Source organism: Gobio gobio (assembly GCF_949357685.1).
Source record: "Gobio gobio genome assembly, chromosome: 9".
NCBI lineage: Eukaryota > Metazoa > Chordata > Actinopteri > Cypriniformes > Gobionidae > Gobio > Gobio gobio.
Window position 1 is genome coordinate 24306572 of NC_137115.1, and position 22285 is coordinate 24328856.

The 22285-nt window shown below is 37.8% G+C and overlaps 1 protein-coding gene across 1 annotated transcript in view; it reads right to left on the reverse strand.

Annotated features, from left to right (window-relative positions):
* Positions 1–1712: 1712 nt before the first annotated feature.
* The window catches only part of LOC307131324 (putative G-protein coupled receptor 149), a gene marked incomplete at both ends in the record, with an annotated part of 111980 nt that continues 91407 nt past the window's right edge, over positions 1713–22285 (reverse strand). Inside the window, one exon of the mRNA XM_079824913.1 lies at positions 1713–2309. Within this exon, the coding sequence (XP_079681039.1) occupies positions 1713–2309 (597 nt within the window). The remainder of the gene's footprint in view (positions 2310–22285) is intronic.

Sequence of the window (22285 nt, forward strand, 5' to 3'; positions counted from 1 at the left end):
CAAAAATGAGCACACTTGCACACACATTAACACATTAAATAGGCCCATGCATCCCACTCTCGTCCTCGTTTGTGGAATGTTCCATTGACAGAGTCTCTCTCTTGCTTTTTTCAGCAGTCATTCCCCGAACGTAAGTTCAGGGCTTTAATACAACAAAAAAAGATGTACAAATACCCACGGAAGCAAGCATACATACAGCTATCAGCATTTACATATTCACTCATACTAAGATTGCAATTAAAGGTATATTCTGGGCTTAATGTATTTTTATTTGTTTTGCATAATATTAATTAATTTCCACTTTTTAGTTTTTTTTAAAGGAAAGAAAGAAAGAAAGAAAGAAAGAAAGAAAGAAAGAAAGAAAGAAAGAAAGAAAGAAAGAAAATAATCAAGGTTACTGTGAAGCATTGCAATGAAAGTGAATAGACCCCAATTTTGGAGGATTTAGACACAAATGTAAAAGTTTTTTTTTTCTTTTCTTAATTCTTCTTTTAAACATTTTGTTCTTGTAATTTTTGTAGTCATTTAGGTGTTATGTTGTCATGGCAACAAAGTTAACTTGCTCTACTTTAAAATAATCACTTATGTTATTATTCATTATTCAATAAAAACACATTTTGTTTACATTTTGTTGCTGAATATTTTAAAATTGACATTACATTACATTCATTTATTTATTTATTTGGTGGTAATCAACTTTATGCCACAATTGCTGTCGATTTTACTTATATTGAACTCAGAATATTCCTTTAAACAGTCACACACACTAAATAACTGATTGAGTAAATACACATTGACTGTTATGCAGAATACCATAATTTAACAAAACAAAAAACAAAACAATGATTAGCGATGTACACATTTGGCATGTTTTATTTCAGTCATATGGTCTCTGCCTGAGCTAGAATTTTTTTTTATTTTTTATTCTTTTATTGTGCACACGCCCTTGCAAATCTTTGTCCATCTAAACAGACATACATACACATTATTTATCCTTCTCTATTCAACCGTCTCCTCAAGCCTCTCTGTATGCGCTTATATTTGTATTCAATAAATGACAGAACATCAGAGAAGTGAGTGAAGTCCTCCTTCTTTGTACCCAATAACCTTTATTTCACATCACTTTCAACCACTCAAGGACTTCAGCATTATTCTCCAGTGCTTCATTCCTACCACAATAGCTCCACTTCTAACCATCCAAGAGTCACTATTACAGCCGTAATCCCCAGATCTATCTTCACTGAAGCTTGAAGTTGTGGGCAAATCTGAACAAACCAAAAAAAAAAACTTCTCATCTTGAGATTTGTTGCACCTCTGAGCACATTTTAGATGCACTTTGGCAGATAAATTACTTCCCTTTTCCAAACCTACAGCTATTGTGTGGCATGCTAACCTTGAATTTTAATTGTAAAAGGATTTACCATATCTCATCATGTATCCAGCATATTTTTTTAATCCCACAATTGCTTACTAAAGACGGCTTGGCAGATAAATGCGTCTTGTGATTCCTTGAACTGGATTTTCACATTGCAACATTGGATCTACTCTAGTGGTGCTTAGATGGTAATCTGTTTTTTTTTTAATCTGGGTGCTTTAATCTACCCTGGACTTGCAACACTATGAGCTTTTGTCGCAATCTTTCATCCAAACATTTCATACTTCTTCCCTGGGACTTCTCAGCCCATTGGCATAGCCTGGTATATCTGGTTATGTCAGTTCCCCTGATCACCTGCCTGCCTCCTATAAGCTTCATTAAGCAGCTGTATCTCTTCCTGGTAACCTCCAGCCTCCTGGTGCTGTCTCCGGCTGTTCTGTCTGTGCGCTTCTACCGTATCCGGAATGTGGATGTTGATGTTGTCCGTGTCCGGGTTACTCGTGGGGATCAACAGGGAGTATGAGGCCGTTTCGCCAAGGTCACATGACACAAAGCGGTTCTCACGGCGAGAGTAGCGTAGCGAAGGCGAGCGTGCATGTGTGGATGACTGGCTGATATTGGAGACAATAGAGACACTGTCCATGGCCTCTTCATTGTCACAGATCTCCAGAACTTCCAGGTGGATTTTTACATTTGTGTCTGCGACTCCAACTCCCCCACCTCCAGTGCTGGAGTTGGGCTCTTCTGCACTAGGTTCATGACCCACCGATTTGGAACGGTACACCTCAATTTTCCTCACATTGTTGGGGGAGATCTTTAGGCCATCGCTGCTGACTTCATAGGTGGAGAGGGACAGTGTTTTGCCTGTGGGGGCATGGAGGGAAACGGTGCCCTGGAAGGCACATAATGGAATGGCCAACCCAGCCGTGGATCTCTGTTTAAAAATTAAAAGACAAATAGACATGCTGTCAACTCAAGTCAAAATGGAAAATGGAAACTTAAGTGTAGAGGCTGCTTTTAAAATGTAAAATAATTAAAATATTAAAGAAGTTACAGTGATAATTTCACCCATTTAATTAGTGAAGCAAATAAACTGAAAACTTAAATTCGAGTTAAATGGACGGAAGAAAATATGTTGTTTTGAGCCATAAATTATTTAATTTTTTACATAATTTTTGTTATATAAACATAATTCATTGTAATTATATAAGTTTTATACATCTATACACTGCACAATTATCATAAAAAAAGTTGTCTTAAACTCTTTTCACCCTTTCATTAATTTAACATCTAACATCTAAATTTGGTTAGTCCAATTAAGTAGCACCTTCTGCAGATTATTTTTTAAACAATAAATTCTTCTATCATTATCTACCCACACTCATGTTGCTCCAAACTCATGACTTTTTTCAATGGAAAGATATGGTGAAAAACATGTTAATCACAAGTTCATGTTCAATTACAATTTGCTTGTTTTATTAGAAAAAAATGAAGAAAACTTGGGATTTCAACCCAGATACAATTTCACGCTAGCCCTCCATCCTGCCTTAAGCTTATATAAAGAAATCCTGGAGAGTTTTTTCCCTTTTCTCTATCTTGCCTAAAGGTGCCAATCAAGCCTGGACTGGCACTGGTACCCCCTTCAAAAACTAGGTGCATGATGCCCCTGGCTATAATATAATGAAAACATTTTATACAGTTGATACAGAATGTGAAAAAGATCTGAGCAGTGCTGCATACGCAACTACCTATTACATGAGCATCACATTCTTCCATCATTAAATCAGCTTGTAGATTGTCAATGCATATGGAAACACATTTTATTAATGGGGTCCAGTGCAATGATGTTTAATAGGTATAAAAATCAGCCTCACAGGATGATACTACGCTGGACATGGAGACATATAAAATTATTAAAATAATTTCAAAGGGCAAAGTCAATGACATTAAAAAAGCAGGCTGATGAATGTGATTCCATTTTGCCAGACATTTGCCATGAGTTAATGAGCCCTGTGTATATATCAGGCCTGTTGAGAACAAAAGCTCTGGTCAAATTATGTCAAGGACCATAAACACAGATTGCTCCATCTTTCTCCGTTCAGCAACTTCAGTAATGTAATGTCACACTACAGAGAAATTGAGTTTAGTGTAGTTGTCATTATCATTTCACAATAAAGAGAGACAATCAACATGGAGCCTGCATAATAGATTGAAATGCCACACTTGACTGAGGACTGTGAACAATTCAAGCATTTTGGATCTGATTTCATCTGACCATTCAGCACAGCAGCCATAGATAAGGATCTCTCCTTACCTCCTTTCATTTCTTCTCTCTCATAACATTATAAATGGCTGAGGAAAGAGATATCAACAATATGTATGCCTCCAGCAGGCTTTGCCCAAAACGCAGCATATCATTCAAATGAAATAACACTCATCAGAGCTCATAGACACCGTGTGATTGGGGAAAGGGTATGACTTGCATGTGAGTTTACCCACTGGATGAGTTAGAGGCGCTGGTGCAATGAAGGATAATAACCATATCATAGTTGAGGCAGGAAAGCAGACAGAGAAAATGGCAAATGCAAACAAGGCCCAGACTTTTTATGTTTATGATTATGTGCGAGTGACCTAGTTTCCCATAATTCCCGGGCGAGTTGGTCTATATGCAGTGAGGAGATATAGACACTCGACCACATGCATCTTGCATCACACCTAGAGTACATACATATAATGCTGCACTCACAAAAAAGACTGATCTTTATTTACAGAGCAACTCCTATTCATTTTACACCAATTATCTTTTGCAAGCGTACACATGACCCGAGTTCTACACACTCCTACTCAGCAGGCCCAAGCCTGAGCCAGCAAGGGACGACTGGCTCATTGACTTTTGGACAGAACCAGCTCCAGTCCACCCTGACCAGAGTCCAGTGATGGCTCCAGCCCCTGACCAGCGTCCAGATATGGCTCCAGCCCCTGGTCTCATTTAAGGAAGGACTCACTTACCTTACCTGATCCCAGCGAATGTTACTTGTCTCCGTTATCCAAATTCTCTGTCTCGATCGTCTTCCTGGTCCTCTGTGTCTGCAATTCGTCTCTATCTCCAAATCTCCCTACATTCACCAGTCCCTTTACCGAGGTGTGTGCTCCAGCTTCCAGCTTCTCCACCATCCACAACCTCCTCACCCATCTTCAACGATAAAGACTGTCAGTATTCCTATCCACCATTCTTCTACTTCACATCTCTTCAGATATACTAACCATCCAGTCTGTATATATTACTGCTGTCAATAAAACTGTGTTTTATTCATATCTTCCTTGTTGTGAGTCTCAGTTCAGTAACAATACTTGACTTATACTGACAAAAAGTATAAGTAAGTTTATTTGGACTATACGTGTAATCAATCTTTTGATCGAGATATACTTATATTTAATAAATATAAATTATATTTTTTTCAATAAGGTACTCTTGTAAGTAGCAGTGGCTGGGACTGACTTTAAGTATCACCTCCGCTTTAAAAGATGCAATCTAATCCTGTTTACATTAAATAAGCCCAAAGGAGGCTTGAGTTTACGGACCTGTTGCTATGACAGCAACTCCGGGATGAGCTCCAAAGAACCTACCCAGTCTGGATCATGTCAAATCATCAACAGTGAAATCCGGATGATCAAGTAATCAATGTAAAAAGAACGGGCCCCAAGAGTGACTGTGAGGTTTGTGCTCTTATCCTGGTGCAGATTGGAGTGCTGATGAGAAAAAAGGTGTGGGTGATGGCCGAGTGAGTGCAGGTGAGGGATAGTCGGGATATTGGGAAAATGTCCTTTCTGATTAGATGACTGGGCAGATGGAGAGCATACGTGACATTACCCCCTCCTCCACTGGTGGTTCCTGATGCCCACAAAAATGTAATGGTCCTTGATCATGTAGTTTGGTGTGGTTCTTGAGGGCCCAGGAGAAAGGGTCAGAGGCATTGATGGGGAACAGTGAGGGAGAGGACAATGGAGGAGTTGGTGAAGGCAAACATCACAGAGCAAGCCAGACTTGAGCCAGGTCAAGGACCAACGGCAAAACCGATGGAGGGTGGAACCAGGATAGCGCCAGAGATCTGACCGCCAGAGGTGGAGCCGTGAGAGGTGGATACCCAGGCAAAGCCGGAGAGCTGATGAGACCGGATGACACAAGGTCCTGGAGGCTAAGGTGAAGGTGTGGTGACGCGCAGCTGAGTTGGAGCCAGGGTGCCAGGCAGAGCGATGACTGACCAAGGATGAGCTGGAGGGACGAGGGAGCCCGGTGGAGCAGAGAGGTCAACGGTCCCAGGTGAAGCCAAGGGGGGAGAAACCAGGTGGAGCTGACTGCTTGATGGGCCAAGGTGGAATTACGAGCTCGGCAGCCCGAGGCGAAGCCAAGGGCCTGAAGGGAGGCAGCGGAGGCGATGCTGGGCAGGACCAGAGCAGACACAGGAGACTTGGTTTGTGGATCGGAGGGAACTAGGGAGCGCAGGAGTCTTAAATTGAAGCTGGGCGGGACCAGCAGAGATGAAGGAAACTTGGAGCTGGGCGGGACCAGCGGAGACACAGAAGTCTTGGAGCTGGGCAGGACCAACGAAGATGCTGGAGACTTGGAGCTGGGAATAGAAGGAAACTAGGGAGTCCATTATATTGGCTGTGCTCATAGGCAGCAACTGTACATCAGAAATGGGGGCACGAATGGCATCCAACTTCACACCATCAAATTCCACCAGAATCTCCACTGGGATGGCCATGGGTGCCGGCTCTCGCACCTGTTCAGACATGATGACTGGCTCAGGCTCTTGGACTGGGCTTCAGGCTCTGGCTCCATGGTGACCTTCTCCATTTGTGGCAGGTCCTTGTTGGGTGCTGGCTCTGACTCTTGACTCATGTTGGGCTCTAGCTTAGGTTCTGGGTCTGTGGTGGTTCTTCTACCATGGTGAGTGGGGTAAGGGGCTGTCTGAGTTTGGGGTCTGTAGCAATCATTGGCTCTGGCTCTTGACTTGTGGTTAGTTATGGCAAGTGAGGAGGGGTGGTGAGGGACTAGGTTGGAATTCAAAAGCAGGTGGTATCACTGAGATGACGACAGATGGCACAAGGAGAACCGGAGTGGGCTGGGGAGGCTGCGACTGAGGGGCGATGATGTCTTCATCCACATCGCCTACTGTAATTGAGGAGCCACTTAGCAACACCACATATTCTATATATTGTTCCAGGATACAGGTGGTAGCTTCCACTGGTAGCTGCATGAAGAGATGGTCATCCAACCCACGCAGGTCAGTGGGGTGGATGGGTGAATACACTGTTGGGTTCATGATATTGGGGTCTGGTCTTCCGTCATGGAACACCAGACCCAGAGACAGAGATTAGGTTAAACCCAAACAAGTATTTATTGACAGTGATTGGTTAAACAGAAAGCAGGGGAGTAATGGCACAGAATCACAATAATGATGAGCAGATGAATATGAGCTAACTAAGTCTCCTTTACCAGGGTGACAGAGGAGCAATGATGACTGGAGAAATAGTAGAGAGAGCACACACCTCTTCACAGGATTATGGTGAGTAGACAGGTATGTATAATATTCCAAAGAGTAGCTTACAGGAGATTGCTGGAGTATCACAGGGAGATAGCTAGAGATTCACAAGGTGATCTCTGCAAAATCACTTGGAGATCGCTGGGGTATGCCAAGGAGATCCAATAGGTATAAGTAGAGCATGTAAGTGGTCTGTTATCTGTAGTTGAGACCAGAACAAAAGTGGCTGTGAAGTGTGTGTTCTTATCCTGGTGCAGATGGTACTGATGGGAAACAGGTGGGAAAATTTATTTTCTGATTTGATGGCTGGGCAGATGGAGAGTATACGTGAAAAGGGACTGTCCAAGTCACAAGTAGACATGTACCGGTAAACGGTAATACTGTCACGGTTCATGAATTCACTTTCTCATTCTCTCTCCGTGTGTGTGGTTGTGTTGGAGGCGTGGTCACTGATAACTACCTCTCATTATCACTGCCAGCTGGACCTCATTCACCTGCCTATTTATTGTCTCACCACACATTCCTGTTTGTCAGATCATCTATTGTATCGATTTGTATTGATTGACTGCTGTGTATTGATCGTCTAAACTATTGACTCGCTATTGGATCTTTTGCCGTTATTTCCTCACAGCAGCGTGACAAATATGATATATCACGATAATGAACATGCACGATATTGTTATCGTGGTCCCTTCAAAATACAGTGAATAATTATTTATTACGAATTATTCCGATTTTTAGAATGCATTTTAAGAATACTTTACCCATCTATCATTTAAAATGAACAACACCGCTGTGTGCTGCTTCAAAGAGGCACACACACTATGTAAACAAACCCAACGCGCATGAGCAGAGCATGGCGGAACGAGTAAAGGAGAATGAAAATGCACATTCTAGGCAAATGTGCTGATGGAACAGCAGAAATGCAGCCATTTCACCGGAAACCTCATAAACAAAGCAGTCTCACGCTATAAACAGTATTTAAATGTTTCAAACAGCTATTCAGTTTTCTGTATTTGCTACGGTGCTCATCACATCACCAAAAAATTAATACTTAAAGGTGTCATGAACTGTTTTTTTTTATTTTTTTATACTGTTGTCTGAGGTCAACTTGTGACGTTTGCGTGGTTTTTACATTAAAAAAATATCATAATGAATAAGTAATAGGCTATTTTCTGCCTTGGTTTTTATGGGGCGCCGTTTGTAATGCGACTCACTAAATATTTAAACTATTTAACTATATATTTAGTTAATATTTAACTAAATATTTAGTGAAACTAAATATTTAACTAATATGCAAATTCAGAATGCAGATAACCGGTTTTAACATTTAGATTTAACATTTAGATTTTACATTTAGATTTAGATGTAACATTTAGATTTAACGTTTAGATTTAACATTTAGATTTAGCATTTAGATTTAGATTTAACATTTAGATTTAGATTTAACATTTAGATTTAGATTTAACATTTAGATTTAGCATTTAGATTTAGATTTAACATTTAGATTTAACATTTAGATTTAGATTTAACATTTAGATTTAGATTTAACATTTAGATATAACATTTAGATTTAGATTTAGATTTAACATTTAGATTTAGATTTAACATTTAGATTTAACAATTAACATTTAGATTTAACATTTAACATTTAGATTTAACTATTTAAAATATCTCTAAGTTGACAAATATTGTTGTAAATGTGCTAAAAAAGTGACCGCCAAAAATTCATACCAGTTTTTTAAACATTGTTTGAAGCTAAATGTGTCAAAATGTTGCTGTTATTTTCAGCGTGAGCCGCTTTACAAACGGCGCCCCATAGGTTTTGAGGCTCTCTGAAAAACGCTTGGTTTTGATGGGCGTGCCTCACTGAAGACTTGAAAGTAAATGCCCACGGCTAGGATTGGATACAATTTGCATATTTAATGAGCTTCAGCTCCCCTCAGTACATGTGGGAATCGTCTGGGGAAACGCTCACAGGGCTCATTAAACAAACACAAAGATTCATCTCTCATCCACCCGTGATTGATTGGAATGTTATTTTTGTATTACTTGGCCGGCCCGATGTGAATATAACCGCGAACCGTACACACACAAACACACACACACACACACACACACACACACACACACACACACACACACACACACACACACACACACACACACACACACACACACACACACACACACACACACACACACGTGTATGCGGTCGGGCCGAATATCAGTGAATAACAGCGACCCATACACACACACACACACACACACACACTTTACGAGCACTGGCGTTACAAGTCCGAGTCTGATTACGAATGAACCAATAACACCTCAAATAAAGGATTATCCAGCCTGACAGTGTGCTAAGGTATGTAATCAAAATATATTAAACGATCTGTAACAATGCAATACTAACACATAAAAAAACATGTTTTACTCACATAAGTGTGTTGCATCATTCCTGTTGGATCCAATATAGGAGGCACAGCATTGTGTTTTAATCTCAATATGTCTGCAAATCCAGTCTCGACCTGTATCTTGTTTACAAACGATTCTGCGGTGAAATGAAGCGAACAAATGCGCAATGTCTTACGTGAGCTGGAACCGGCATGTTTATTGCTCGGTAGCATGACACGTTTAGCTCCACGAGTCGGTGGGCGGGCTTGAGGCGGTGCTTCTGCATTCTATGACGTCAGTGGTCGACATATTCTGAGATCTCTCGTTTTCTGGGCCTGGTGTCAATAAAAGCTTTTCTTTGACTAACAAGGAAGTTTTCAGCTCCGAAACTTACAGAATATTCTTATTTCACAATGAACTTTTATATATCAAAGGCTCAAAGGAAAGTACATTTCTCAATTCAACACCCTTTTAAAGACTTAAGGCTATTTATTTTCAAACTTAAACATTTTATATTTTATTCTGGACTACCCTAGATATTGTTTGAATATGTTCTGATTCTTTTTTGTTCAGTCACACACTTTACAATAAGGCTCCATTATTTAACATTAGTTAATTCATTAGTTAACAAACTGACAATGAAAAATACTTAAAAAACATTTATTAATCTTAGTTAAATGTAAATTAAAATTCAACATTTAATAACACATTATTCAAATCAAAAGTTGGAACTCTATCATTTAATGGACCTGAGCTAACATTAACAGTTGTATTTTTTAACTGACGTTATTAAAGAATAATAACTTTGTAACAAATGTAGCTATTTACTCTTTGTTATTGTTAGTTAATACATTAACTAAATTAACTGCAAGTGAGACCTTATTTTAAAGTGATACCTATTGTTCTTTATAATTATTTTGCACTTGAATCTGTTTGAAACATTTGTTTACTTTATACATTTTTGTGTATTGCTTTATAGTATTTAAATGTTCAGTTCTTTTTGTCATAAGAAAAAGTTATTAAACCTGTTATAGTAAGAAGGACAACACTTTTTTTCAAGCAACTTATTTCAATATCGTGATAATACCATATACTGTGATAAAAGCTTCAGCAATTAATCGTAACATGAAAATTTGATACCGTCACATGCCTAGAAGAGAGTACATCCTGCTGTTTTGGCACCAAACAAACACGCTAAGACTGTAAAGCAATCCAACTGTATTTTTTAACTCCCAGATTACACACAGTTTCAAAGTGATAGCTTGCAGTAGAGCAAACTGTATGGGGCAGAAAGAGGAACTGCCTTTGTTGTCATTAACACTATATTCCTCACAGCAAAAAGGCTTTTACAAGAGAAAAGAAAAATTATTTGTTTTCATCATACTTTCTTGCAAGACCAAATGGAACCAAAATAAGGGAAGAAAACATGGACTGCTGAATAAAAATCAGCTTTATGTATTTAATTATTTTATTATGATTTTTTTCTCTCTGATCTTTCTCTGAAATTATGTACTATGGGAACGTATTGGATGTTCCCCAATATAAAAAGACTGTTAATAGAACAACCAACTAAGCAGCAAAAATGGCTATTTTATGAGCACCCACATTTGTCCATCAACAATAATGGTTTACTGTTTACTCAAGGATGGAACAGTGCAAATTATATAATAATCCAACCTGTTATACAGTATTACTGTAAAAAAGAGTGCATAGCTACATTGATAGAAGTTGATGTAATTTAAATGTAAATGTTGATGTAAATTCAGCTGAATAATGAAACTATTGTTTTTTTAAAGCTGATTTGAATTGAATTCTGTTTGCATCATTGAATCATTATTTTCCCGTTTATCACCATAAAGCTGCTTTGAAACACTCTGTATTGTATAAAGCACTATATAAATAAAGGTGACTTGACTTGACTTGAACAATTCCAGTGAAAAACAAGACAAAGCCAATTAGTTAAGTAATCACCGTCAGCCTCTAGTGCCACTCTTAATCAAATAAAGGTTCTCCAAATAGAGGTAAGAGATAAAAGCAGGTTTGATTAGGAAAATTACATTAATCAGAGCTGAATACAATCAATAGAAGGTGATGAACTCCAGAATTTCCAGCCCAACTATCTATCTGCAAAGGAGGAAAGAAAAGAGGCTAGGAGACTAACCCTGCTGAAAAATCCAGCGTTGCTGGTCACCAGCATAAGGTATGTTTTACTCACTGGGACCAGTACGGGGTGCCGGTGGCTGGTTTGCTGGATCTCAGCATGGGGTGCTGGGGGACCAGCATAACGTATGTTTTGCATGCTGGACCAGCTTGGGGTTCTGGTTTGCTGGTACACCAGCAGGTTGTCTTTTGAGTGCTGGTATGATCCCAGCAATACCACAACAAAATTTGTGTATGTGTTACATATTACGCTTCTTAGTGTGTGTTCATAGTTAAAGACCAAGACATTTTTCCAAATTAATTTAAATAAATTATTTAATAAAGAAAAACACATATAGATGAAATCAACTGCAAATAAAATCAATATCTCACCAGAGGATGATTAAACAACTCCAAAAACAGCATTACCATTTGGCTTTATTTCTTTCATATGGTACATGTACAAAGTCAAGTCAGCTTTATTTATATAGCGCTTTTTACAATGCAGATTATTTCAAAGCAGCTTCACAGTGTTAAACAGGAAAATAATGCAACAGAATTTGATTCGGCTGTACAGCCGCTCTGGAGAAAACGGTGATGTCATCTAGCTCATTTCAATTATCACACAGTGACAACGTGATATCAGTTATTTAGTTGATGTATTTAATTTAGTTTAGTAATTACATTTATTTGGATATTTAGTGGAAAATTTAGTGCCCCCAAAACTCCATCAGGTGGCATAATGGAGTAAAATAAACCTTGGGAGAAACCAGGCTCAGTCGGGGTGCCAGTGCTCCTCTGGCCAATTTACAAACAGTATATTATTATTATTCTGGCAACTTTACAGGTCAGAGGATCGGAGTCATCACGCCGGAGACGGGTTTATTGAGGATGACATGTCGATTGAACAATTATTATATAGGAATATTCGAAAGATCAGCCTAAAAAAATTTTTTATGTGTATGCCATAGTAAAGATATGTTTTTAGTCTAGATTTAAACTGACAGAGTGTGTCTGCTTCCCGAACAATGCTAGGAAGACTGTTCCAGAGTTTAGGTGCTAAATAGGAAAAGGATCGACCACCTGCAGTTGATTTTGATATTCTAGGTATTATCAACTGGCCAAAATTTTGAGACCGCAATAGACATGATGGAGTGTGTTAAGAGCTCACTCAAGTACTTTGGAGCTAAACCATTTAGTGCTTTGTAAGTAATAAGCAAGATTTTAAAATGTATGCAATGTTTAATAGGGAGCCAGTGCAGTGTTGACAGAACCGGGCTAATATGGTCACACTTCCTGGTTCTATTAAGAACTCGAGCTGCTGCGTTTTGGACCAGCTGGAGTTTGTTTATTAACCCTTGTGTTATGTTGCGGGTCAATTTGACCCGTTTTGATTTTTAAGTTGTCAGAAATATCAGTTAACCTATGTTTTTTTCTTAAAATTTTGTGACTTTTTCTCATTTAGGGTCATGAACATGCATGCAAAGTTTCAACATGCTGATGTGTTTTGACATATACACACACATTTACTGTTACGTTCGTGATGTTCACGGGTCAATTTGACCCGCATATTTTAATGTTCTAAGGCAATTGTAGAGACCCAAAATAATAACATTTCTTGGTTATATTTTGTTATTTTAGTTTTTTTACTAACCTATGAAGCTAAAAAAATTAGCTTTTCCCCATTTTTTCAATACAGAAATATTTTTTGTATGCCACAAATGGTAAAAATTAGTTATAATTTCTTTTTTCAATCTATCTGAAATACTATCTAACCTACATTGTTTTTCTTGAAATTGTGTGACCTTTTCTCATTTAGGGTCATTAACATGCATGCAAAGTTTCAACATGATAATGCGTTGTGAAATGTGCATATCAAAATTGTATACACTCTTGCTGTTTGTGGGTCAATTTGACCCATATAGGATAGCTGTTCAAAAGCAACTGTACAGCCACAAAATACAAAACACTTTGTGCATCTCAGAGCTCTTCAACTATTAACAACTTCATGAAGCAGTGTTTTGAAATCGGCCATCACTGTATAAGTCGTAAAAGTAAAGTTTAAAACAAGTTATAGAAGTTTATGAACATGAAAATATATAACATATATATTTTTATATTTTATATAAAATATACATTTTACAAAACATGTTAAATTCTAAAACCTCAAGAAAATCAAAGCTAAATATCTGAACAAATTCTGTACCAAATTTTAGGTTGATATCGCAAAAAAAAAAAAAAACGTTTATGTGTGCAGTACCAACGTTTTCCACTAGATGACATGTAGACTCTTGGATTTCCATATATGGTTTGAGTGATCTGAACGTTATATTTTCATACTTTTCAAAATATCTATGAAGTAGACATCCTATTGAGAAGTAGTTTGGGCAGTAATGTTAATATTTGATTTGAATTCAATCTCTAAAATGCATATAAAAAAAACATATGGAAAGAGTCAAAACGTGCGTTATAGTTTGGTACCGCATCACAAATGACGAATCTATCACTATTTATCTCCTGCTCTGTCATATCTTTTGAAAATCAGTCACCAAATATGAAAATTAGAGTCTGAAAGCTTTAAAATGCTATATAGTTGGTCAAGATTTCTTTAGGTTTAGACTAAGATAGTATTGTTCTAAATGTATAAAGGCAAGTGTCCTAAGGGCCAATCTTAAAAATAAAAAATAAAAATGGTTAAAAGTATTTTTATAAATCGTAAATTCAGATATTTATTCTTTGTAATGTGTGAAAAGTATTGATATTAAAAGTTAATTGTTTGTACCTGATTGTATGTGTTTTTTCATAGTGTTATTTTTGGGGAATTGTATTGAATCCAACCAGAAATCGAACAGTGCACGAGGGTTAAGCGAGCAGGGCAACCACCCAGTAGAGCATTACAATAATCTAGCCTTGAGGTCATGAATGCATTAACTAACTGTTCAGCATTTTGCATTGAAAGCATATGCCGTAATTTAGATATATTTTTAAGATGGTAGAATGCAGTTTTACAGATGCTAGAAACGTGTCTTTCAAATGAAAGATTGGTATCAACACTGAAAAAAAGTCTAACATTGCTGTTGTTCGTTTAATGTGTATTTTCTCATTGAAATAGCTTAGAATTATTAGTTTTTTCATTTAAAGTAAACGTTTAAGATTATATTTATGGTTGAATCCATTTTTTTTACATGGATACAATTTAAATTGGCAGCGGGACATTAAACTGATTATTAATTTGATCAGAGTATTTTTATTAGATTAAGCATGATTTGAACTGACTTCAGCCACAGCCTTAGATGAAATCAACTGAAGATAAAAGAAGACATTACATCTCTGAAGAATTCAGCAGAGGAAGATTAAACAACTCTACAAGCAGTATTACCAGCTTCACGCATTACTAACCAGACTGACAATATTTCTGTCATTTCTGTGAAACCATGATGAGATGAGTGTTTGCTTTAGTTGGGCTCTTGACCCTTAAAACGTTAACATTAGTTTTTCTCTGGCTGCTTTTACTGTGTGTTTATAAAACACTTTTGTTATGGCAAGAGAAAATGTGTTCAGATGTTGTTTGTTATTTGTAGTGACCAGAATCACTGATCCCATTCAGAGTTTAATGTTATAGAAGTAATGTGTTATTCATTTTATAGTATTTATAATTATAGCCATGTGATTCTACGACATTCAGGACAGTTGGGATAATTAAATAATATGCTGATTAAAAAATAAAAATAGTGCAAATAAGTTTTAATTGAAGCTTTACACAGACATCAAGAATCAGTGTATGAATCTCAACAATGGTGACAAAAAATTGTTTTGTTCCAACCTAAAATAATTAGTTTGATCAACCTTTACAAAGTGGTTGCATGGGTTTAAAATTAGTTTAAATCAGGTTAAACTAATTTAAATGATTTACTTTGAGTCAATGTCAAATATTTTGTGTGATTGATTACTTCAATTTTTTTTTAAGTTGATCCAAGGTTTTTATTTTTTCAGTGAAAGAGCACACCCAGGTTACTAAGTGACAATGAGGACTTGACAGAGCAGCCATCAAGTGTTAGACAGTATTCTAGGTTAATACTTGTGGAGTTTTTTTTGTCCAATTTAAAAAAAAAAATTCTGAATTAAGTTGCAGGAAATTACTAATCATCCAATTTTTTATATCAGCTATGCATTCCGTTAATCTTGTAAATTGGTAAGTTTTGTCAGAGCATGAAGAAATATAGAGCTGAGTATCATCAGCATAACAATGAAAACTAACGCCATGCTTCCTAATGATATCTCCCAGTGGTAGCATGTACAGGGTGAAAAACAACGGTCCTAGCACTGAGCCCTGCGGTACTCCATGCTGAACTTGTGATCGGTGTGACATCTCTTCATTTACTGCTACAAACTGATAACGGTCAGATAAGTATGATTTAAACCATGCCAATGCAATTCCACTAATGCCAACATCATTTTCGAGTCTATTTAAAAGAATGTTGTGGTCGATAGTGTCGAATGCAGCGCTAAGATCGAGTAACACTAATAGAGAGATACAACCACGATCGGATGATAAGAGTAAATCATTTGTAACTCTGATGAGAGCAGTCTCAGTACTATGATACGGTCTAAATCCTGACTGGAAATCCTCACAGATACCATTTCTTTCTAAAAAGGAGCATAATTGTGAGGACACTGCCTTTTCAAGTATTTTTGACAGAAAGGGTAGATTTGAGATTGGCCTGTAATTGACTAATTCTGTAGGATCAAGTTGCGTTTTTTTAATAAGTGGTTTAATAATGGCCAACTTAAAGGATTTCAGTATATATCCTTATGTCAAGGATGAATTAATGATATTAAGAAGAGGATCTATGACCTCTGGAAGCATCTCTTTCAGTAGCTTAGTCGGTATAGGGTCGAGCGTACATGTTGATTTTGATGATTTAACGAGTTTAGCCAATTCTTCTTCTCCTATAGCAGTGAATGAGTGTATTTTTTCCTCAGTGACAATACAATGCTCTGTTTGATGTGATACTGTAGTAGACGGCTGGATGGAAATAATTTTTTCCTAATATTATCAATCTTACACGTAAAGAAGTTCATAAAGTCATTACTGCTGTGCTGTGTACAAACATCAGAAGTTGAAGCTTTATTTTTGGTTAATTTAGCCACTGTATCGAATAAATACCTAGACTTGTGGGGGTTTTTTTTCTAAGAGAGTCGAGAAATAAGCAGATCTAGCAGTTTTTAAGGCCTTTCTGTATGCAATCATGCTCTCTTTCCACGAAATGCGTTTTTTTTCCTCCAGCTGCGCTCCATTTTTCTGGCTGCTGTTTTAAGGGCCCGAGTGTGCTTGTTGTACCACGGCGTTGGACTATTTTCTTTAATCTTCTTTAAGCGCAGGGGAGCAACTGTGTCTAAAGTGCTGGAAAAGAGAGAGTCAATAGTTTCTGTTGCAACATCGAGTTCCTCTAGGCTATCTGGGATGCTGAGGAGAAGAAACTGATGAGGAAGATTATTTACAAAGCAATCTTTAGTGGCAGCAGTGATAGTCCTGCCATATTTGAAGCGAGGGGATGGCTTTGCAGCCTTAGCTAAATTAAGTATACATGATACTAGGTAATGATCTGAGATGTCATCGCTCTGCTGCAGAATTTCAACGGTATCAACATTTATTCCATGTGACAATATTTGGTCTAAAGTATGATTATGGCGATGAGTGGGTCCTGACAAGTGTTGCCTAACTCCAATAGAGTTTAGAATGTCTCTAAATGCCAATCCCAATCCATCTTTTTCATTGTCTACATGGATATTAAAATCCCCAACAATTAGGACTTTATCCGCAGCCAGTACTAACTCTGATAGAAAATCAGCAAATTATTTGGTAAAGTCTGTATGGTGCCCTGGTGGCCTGTATACAGTAGCCAACACAAATGTCAAACGGGATTTATGAATTACTCTACATAACGTTGCGTAAAGCACCAAAACTTCAAAGGAATTATATTTGAAACTAGACTTCTGAGTAATACTAAAGATATTATTATAAATTACAGCAACCCCTCACCCTTTACCTTTCAGACGTGGCTCGTGTTTATAACAATAATCTTGGGGGGTGGACTCATTGTAGTCGTCAGGTTTTAGCCAGGTTTCTGTCAAACACAGCACATCTAGATTATTATCTGTAATCATATCATTAACAATAAGCGCTTTTTGGGAAAGGGATCGAATATTCAGTAACCCGAGCTTTATCATTTGTTCATCTGTATTATATCTATTGTTTATTTGTTGGACATCAATTACATTTTTACCATTGAATGGTTTTGATGTTTTTTTGTATTTGCTAATTCTGGGAACAGACACAGTCTCTATGTGATAATATCTAGGTGAAAGAGTCTCTATGTGTTGGGATTAATCTGACTTCTGTGATGTGAGACAGCTAGCAGACGGTCGGTTTAGCCAGTTTGTCTGCTTCCTGACCTGGGCCCCAGTTCAGTGTTTCCCACACATAGACTAATTTGTGGCGGTGCCCCACAGAATCAACACCGGCCACCACATATTGCGTGTCGTTCTTGTTTTTTTTTACGCTATTCAGGGCCGTGCACAGACCTTTTGAGGGGCATGTGTTGAAACTGAAAAAGGGCACCCCTTTTTTTATTATATATATATATATATATATATATATATATATATATATATATATATATATATATATATATATATATATATATATATATATATATATATATATATATATATATAAGATTATTTATTAAGCCTACATAAATGGAAGAAATGGTCATATCTTCATGACAAAATCAATAATGCAAAATAATAGTCTCAAAAGCTTTAGATTTATTCACTATTAATAACAACCATAATAACATAAATATGCAGGGTTTCAGGGCTTAAACCTAATTACAACAGCAACCTTCTGTGAGCCATGTGCTTGAAGATGTTTATGACTTCACTGTGATCCACTGGGATGTCCCTCTCTATGGCTATGAGCAGAAGGTCTGAGAGTCTCTCCTCTGAGCAGAGGCTTCGGAGTTGGTTCTTAATTAACCTCAATTTTGAAAACTTAACTGGAAAAAGGACATGGTATGATAGCTTGGCATTATACAAAGGATATCTGGCCTTCTAGGTGTAAATTTGGCTATAACAATGTGCCTCCTGGGTGGTTGTCAGTATTATTTGTAGGGTCCTGTGTTTGTTAATTGCTCTTGTGTACTCCTTTTTAGAGTTAGCTAAAAATATCTGATTCTGTAATTTTTTTTTTTTGTTACTACTACAACAAACCATGTTTTACTACATTTATACAAGACAAGCAGAGAGAGTATAGAACACTGTAGATAAAAAAATAGCTAGATAACGAATAATGTGTGCATATTAACAGCCTTGAATAATAACCATCATTTTATATTATTACCTTAACACGATTAAATGTTAATAAATCAAGTGTATCATCAGCAATCATGAATCAAAGATATGTTACCTAGGTGACGACGAGGATCACACTAGTCGCTTTGTGTAAGTTCCAGTATGAAACAGCGCGGGGCGAACAAAAAACAAATTATATGTTGTTCAGATGTTGTATTACTTATCAATATATTGTTACCATTTTACAAAAGTCAAACTCAAATGCTATGCAGTTAAGGGGGTTTTGACCAGCGAATGTGTGCAAATGTGCAATTTGTCCGTCATTAAAACGGCGCCGGCGTAACGTTACATTTTTATCAGCAGGTTTCAAACTAGTTTGTTGTAGCTTTAATGGGCAGTTGGGCACTGTCTTTCCGGTTGTAAAATAAAATACATTTGGCCAAAATCTAATTTTATAAAAGATGAAATGCTACTATGTATGCACAGGCTATTTAAGTGTAGGCAAGTCTACATATGTATTGACTAGCTAGTCTCTACTTTTCAGTCTCAGGTGGTAGGCGGTAGTGGTGGTCCCACCACGTCTTAGTCAGACTCAAATTCAAATAAAATATGAGCCTATAGACATAGTGTTTGTTTAATACTTATTCAAACAACAAGATCTTTATTTACCCTTGCAAAACTTCGTCCAGCTGCGGTCTGCTGTGCGGCTGCTGCGGAACGTCAGTTCGTTCAGTCGAGAATGATAGAGGGGGCGGAGTTATGGTTAACTGACAGTTTGAGGATCGTCGAATAATATTTACTCAAGCTCTTTTTAAGAACTTTCATTGGCTAAATATTTGTAAAACAGACAGACGTGAAGGGTGACCAATAGCATTGATTTATAAAAAAAAAAAAAAAAAAAAAAAAAAAAACGCCACCAAAAAAAAAGGGCACTTCGGCGTGGGCACAAAAAAGGGCATGTGCACTGCACAGGTTGAGCCCTACCTGTGCACGTGCCTGACGCTATTTAAAACACGCGTATTCGTTCAGCTGCATTTCCTTTCCCTGCTCTCCCTCCGTCTCTCTGTCACTCTCGCTCTCAAATTGCCAAATCTGCTTTTGATATGAAACAAAGTCTAAGCTTTTAACATTTTTTAAGTTTTAATACGAAATTCAAACAATAAATAGCATTTTGGCACTAATGTGGCATAACAGTTAAAGCCAGAGGCGTTGAAAAACAGAGTTGCGACATGCTCTCATCTCCTGGCGGCGCGCACGGTCACGTGGTTCACGGAGCTCACGTGGTTTGGTTTCCAAATAAACCAGCGCTGTGTCATACATTTGAATGGATAGACGACAGTTTCACTATACAGGTATTTGCAGCCATTTTTGGTAAACAGTACAGCATTGTGTGCATTGATTATTACGTCAACCATATTTACAGTATTATTTTATGATGGAGAGTGATGGAGATGCAACATTGTGAACATTAATGTTAATGTTTTTATTGTATTTAGCCCTCAGGTAATTCCTTATTAATTGGTCACACTCATACTCATTGGTGGTCAAATGTGATCATTCACCTTAACTATTTTTCAATTAAATAAATGTTCTATATTTTAGTTTAATAATATTTATTTAATATTTTGAGGAGATCTTTTGGTTCTAAATAAGCCTACTATTTGTGCAATAATTATGGTCCATTAATGACCATTCAATGAATTAAAATATTTTTATTTTAATATTTTTCTTATTTATATTACAATTAGTGAAGTAATTAAGGTTAAAATAGAGAATTACAATGCAAAGAGGCAAATTAGAGTCATTTTGTGGCTGGAAAAATAATACATTTAATTTGTAATGCCATGGTTTACCCACTATAGGTGCCTGTATGGCTGTTTAATAAATATACATGTATCTAGTTGCTCAAAAAAGTATTGCAGATCTTAACTGCTTACTTATTTTTTAGGTTTTGCATTTTAATACATATTTAGACATGATCAAACACTAGATTTCTTTAAATGTGAAATTTTAAAACGTTAATAACTTACATTCTAATATTTTTAATGATAATTTATATAAGCACACACAAGTGAATAATATTGAATGCGAGCAAATATAATTTAACCCAAGAAAAGTTAAAAAAAAATGTCCTTATATGTACAGTAGGCTATATACATATGAACTGATACTGAATCAAGATCGAAATCGATATTTCTGCCAATCACCAACCCCAAATACCACCCAACACCTCCCCCTCCCGCCATCAGTGAAGACCATCAAGGTGTGGCCTGCGGGGGTTGATTCCACACTCCAGAAAAGGTTTCTACACACAGACTGGAGTGTGTTTGTTTCTCAAGCCACCAGTGGCGCTCACACAGACATTGACTCCTACACCTCCTCTGTATTGGATCATATCAATACCACCATTGACAGTGTTACAACCCAGAAACAGATCACCACATACCCAAATCAGAAGCCATGGATGAACAGGGAAGTGCGACTCCTGCTGAAGTCACGCAATACTGCTATCAGATCAGGAGATGCACAAGCCTACAGTACGTCCAGGGCAAACCTGAAGAGGGGGATCAAACAGGCCAAGCACTGCTACAAGCTAAAGATAGAGGGTCACTTTTCCAACTCTGACCCTCTACGAATGTGGCAGGGCATTCAGGCCATCAGTGACTACAAACCCCCCCACTCCACCCCCGCAGCCACTGATGTCAACTTCCTGAACGAGCTAAATTACTTTTATGCTCGCTTTGAAAGGGACAACAGAGAAACTGCCACCTAGCTCAAACCCTCAGCTGACCCACCAATCACACTCTCCACCACAGATGTCTGCAAGGCACTGAGCCGGATCAGCGCACACAAGGCTGCTGGACCAGACAACATCCCTGGTCGTGTTCTCAGGGCATGTGCGGAGCAGCTCGCTGGGGTTTTTACAGACATTTTCAACCTGTCTCTTGCCCAAGCAGCTGTACCTTCATGCTTTAAATGCACTTCCATTGTGCCAGTGCCAAAACACTCTAACCCGAGGTGCCCTAATGACTACCGCCCTGTAGCACTCACACCCATCGTCATGAAGTGCTTTGAGCGGCTGGTCCTGGAACACCTAAAAGACTCTCTACCATCCACATTGGACTCACACCAGTTTGCCTACCGCAGCAATAGGAGCACAGAGGATGCCGTTTCCATGGCACTGCACTCTGTGCTCACTCACCTGGACAATAAAAACACTTACGCACGCATGCTGTTTGTTGACTTCAGCTCAGCATTCAACACTGTCATCCCAACCAAGTTAATAGCCAAACTTGGAGACCTGGGCATCAACACTTCAATGTGTAACTGGATTTTGGACTTCCTAACTGACAGACCCCAGAATGTTCGTTCAGGATTCACCTGCTCCACATCCATCACTCTTAACACTGGTGTACCACAGGGCTGTGTGCTAAGCCCGTTTCTCTACTCCCTCTTCACCGCCGACTGCAAG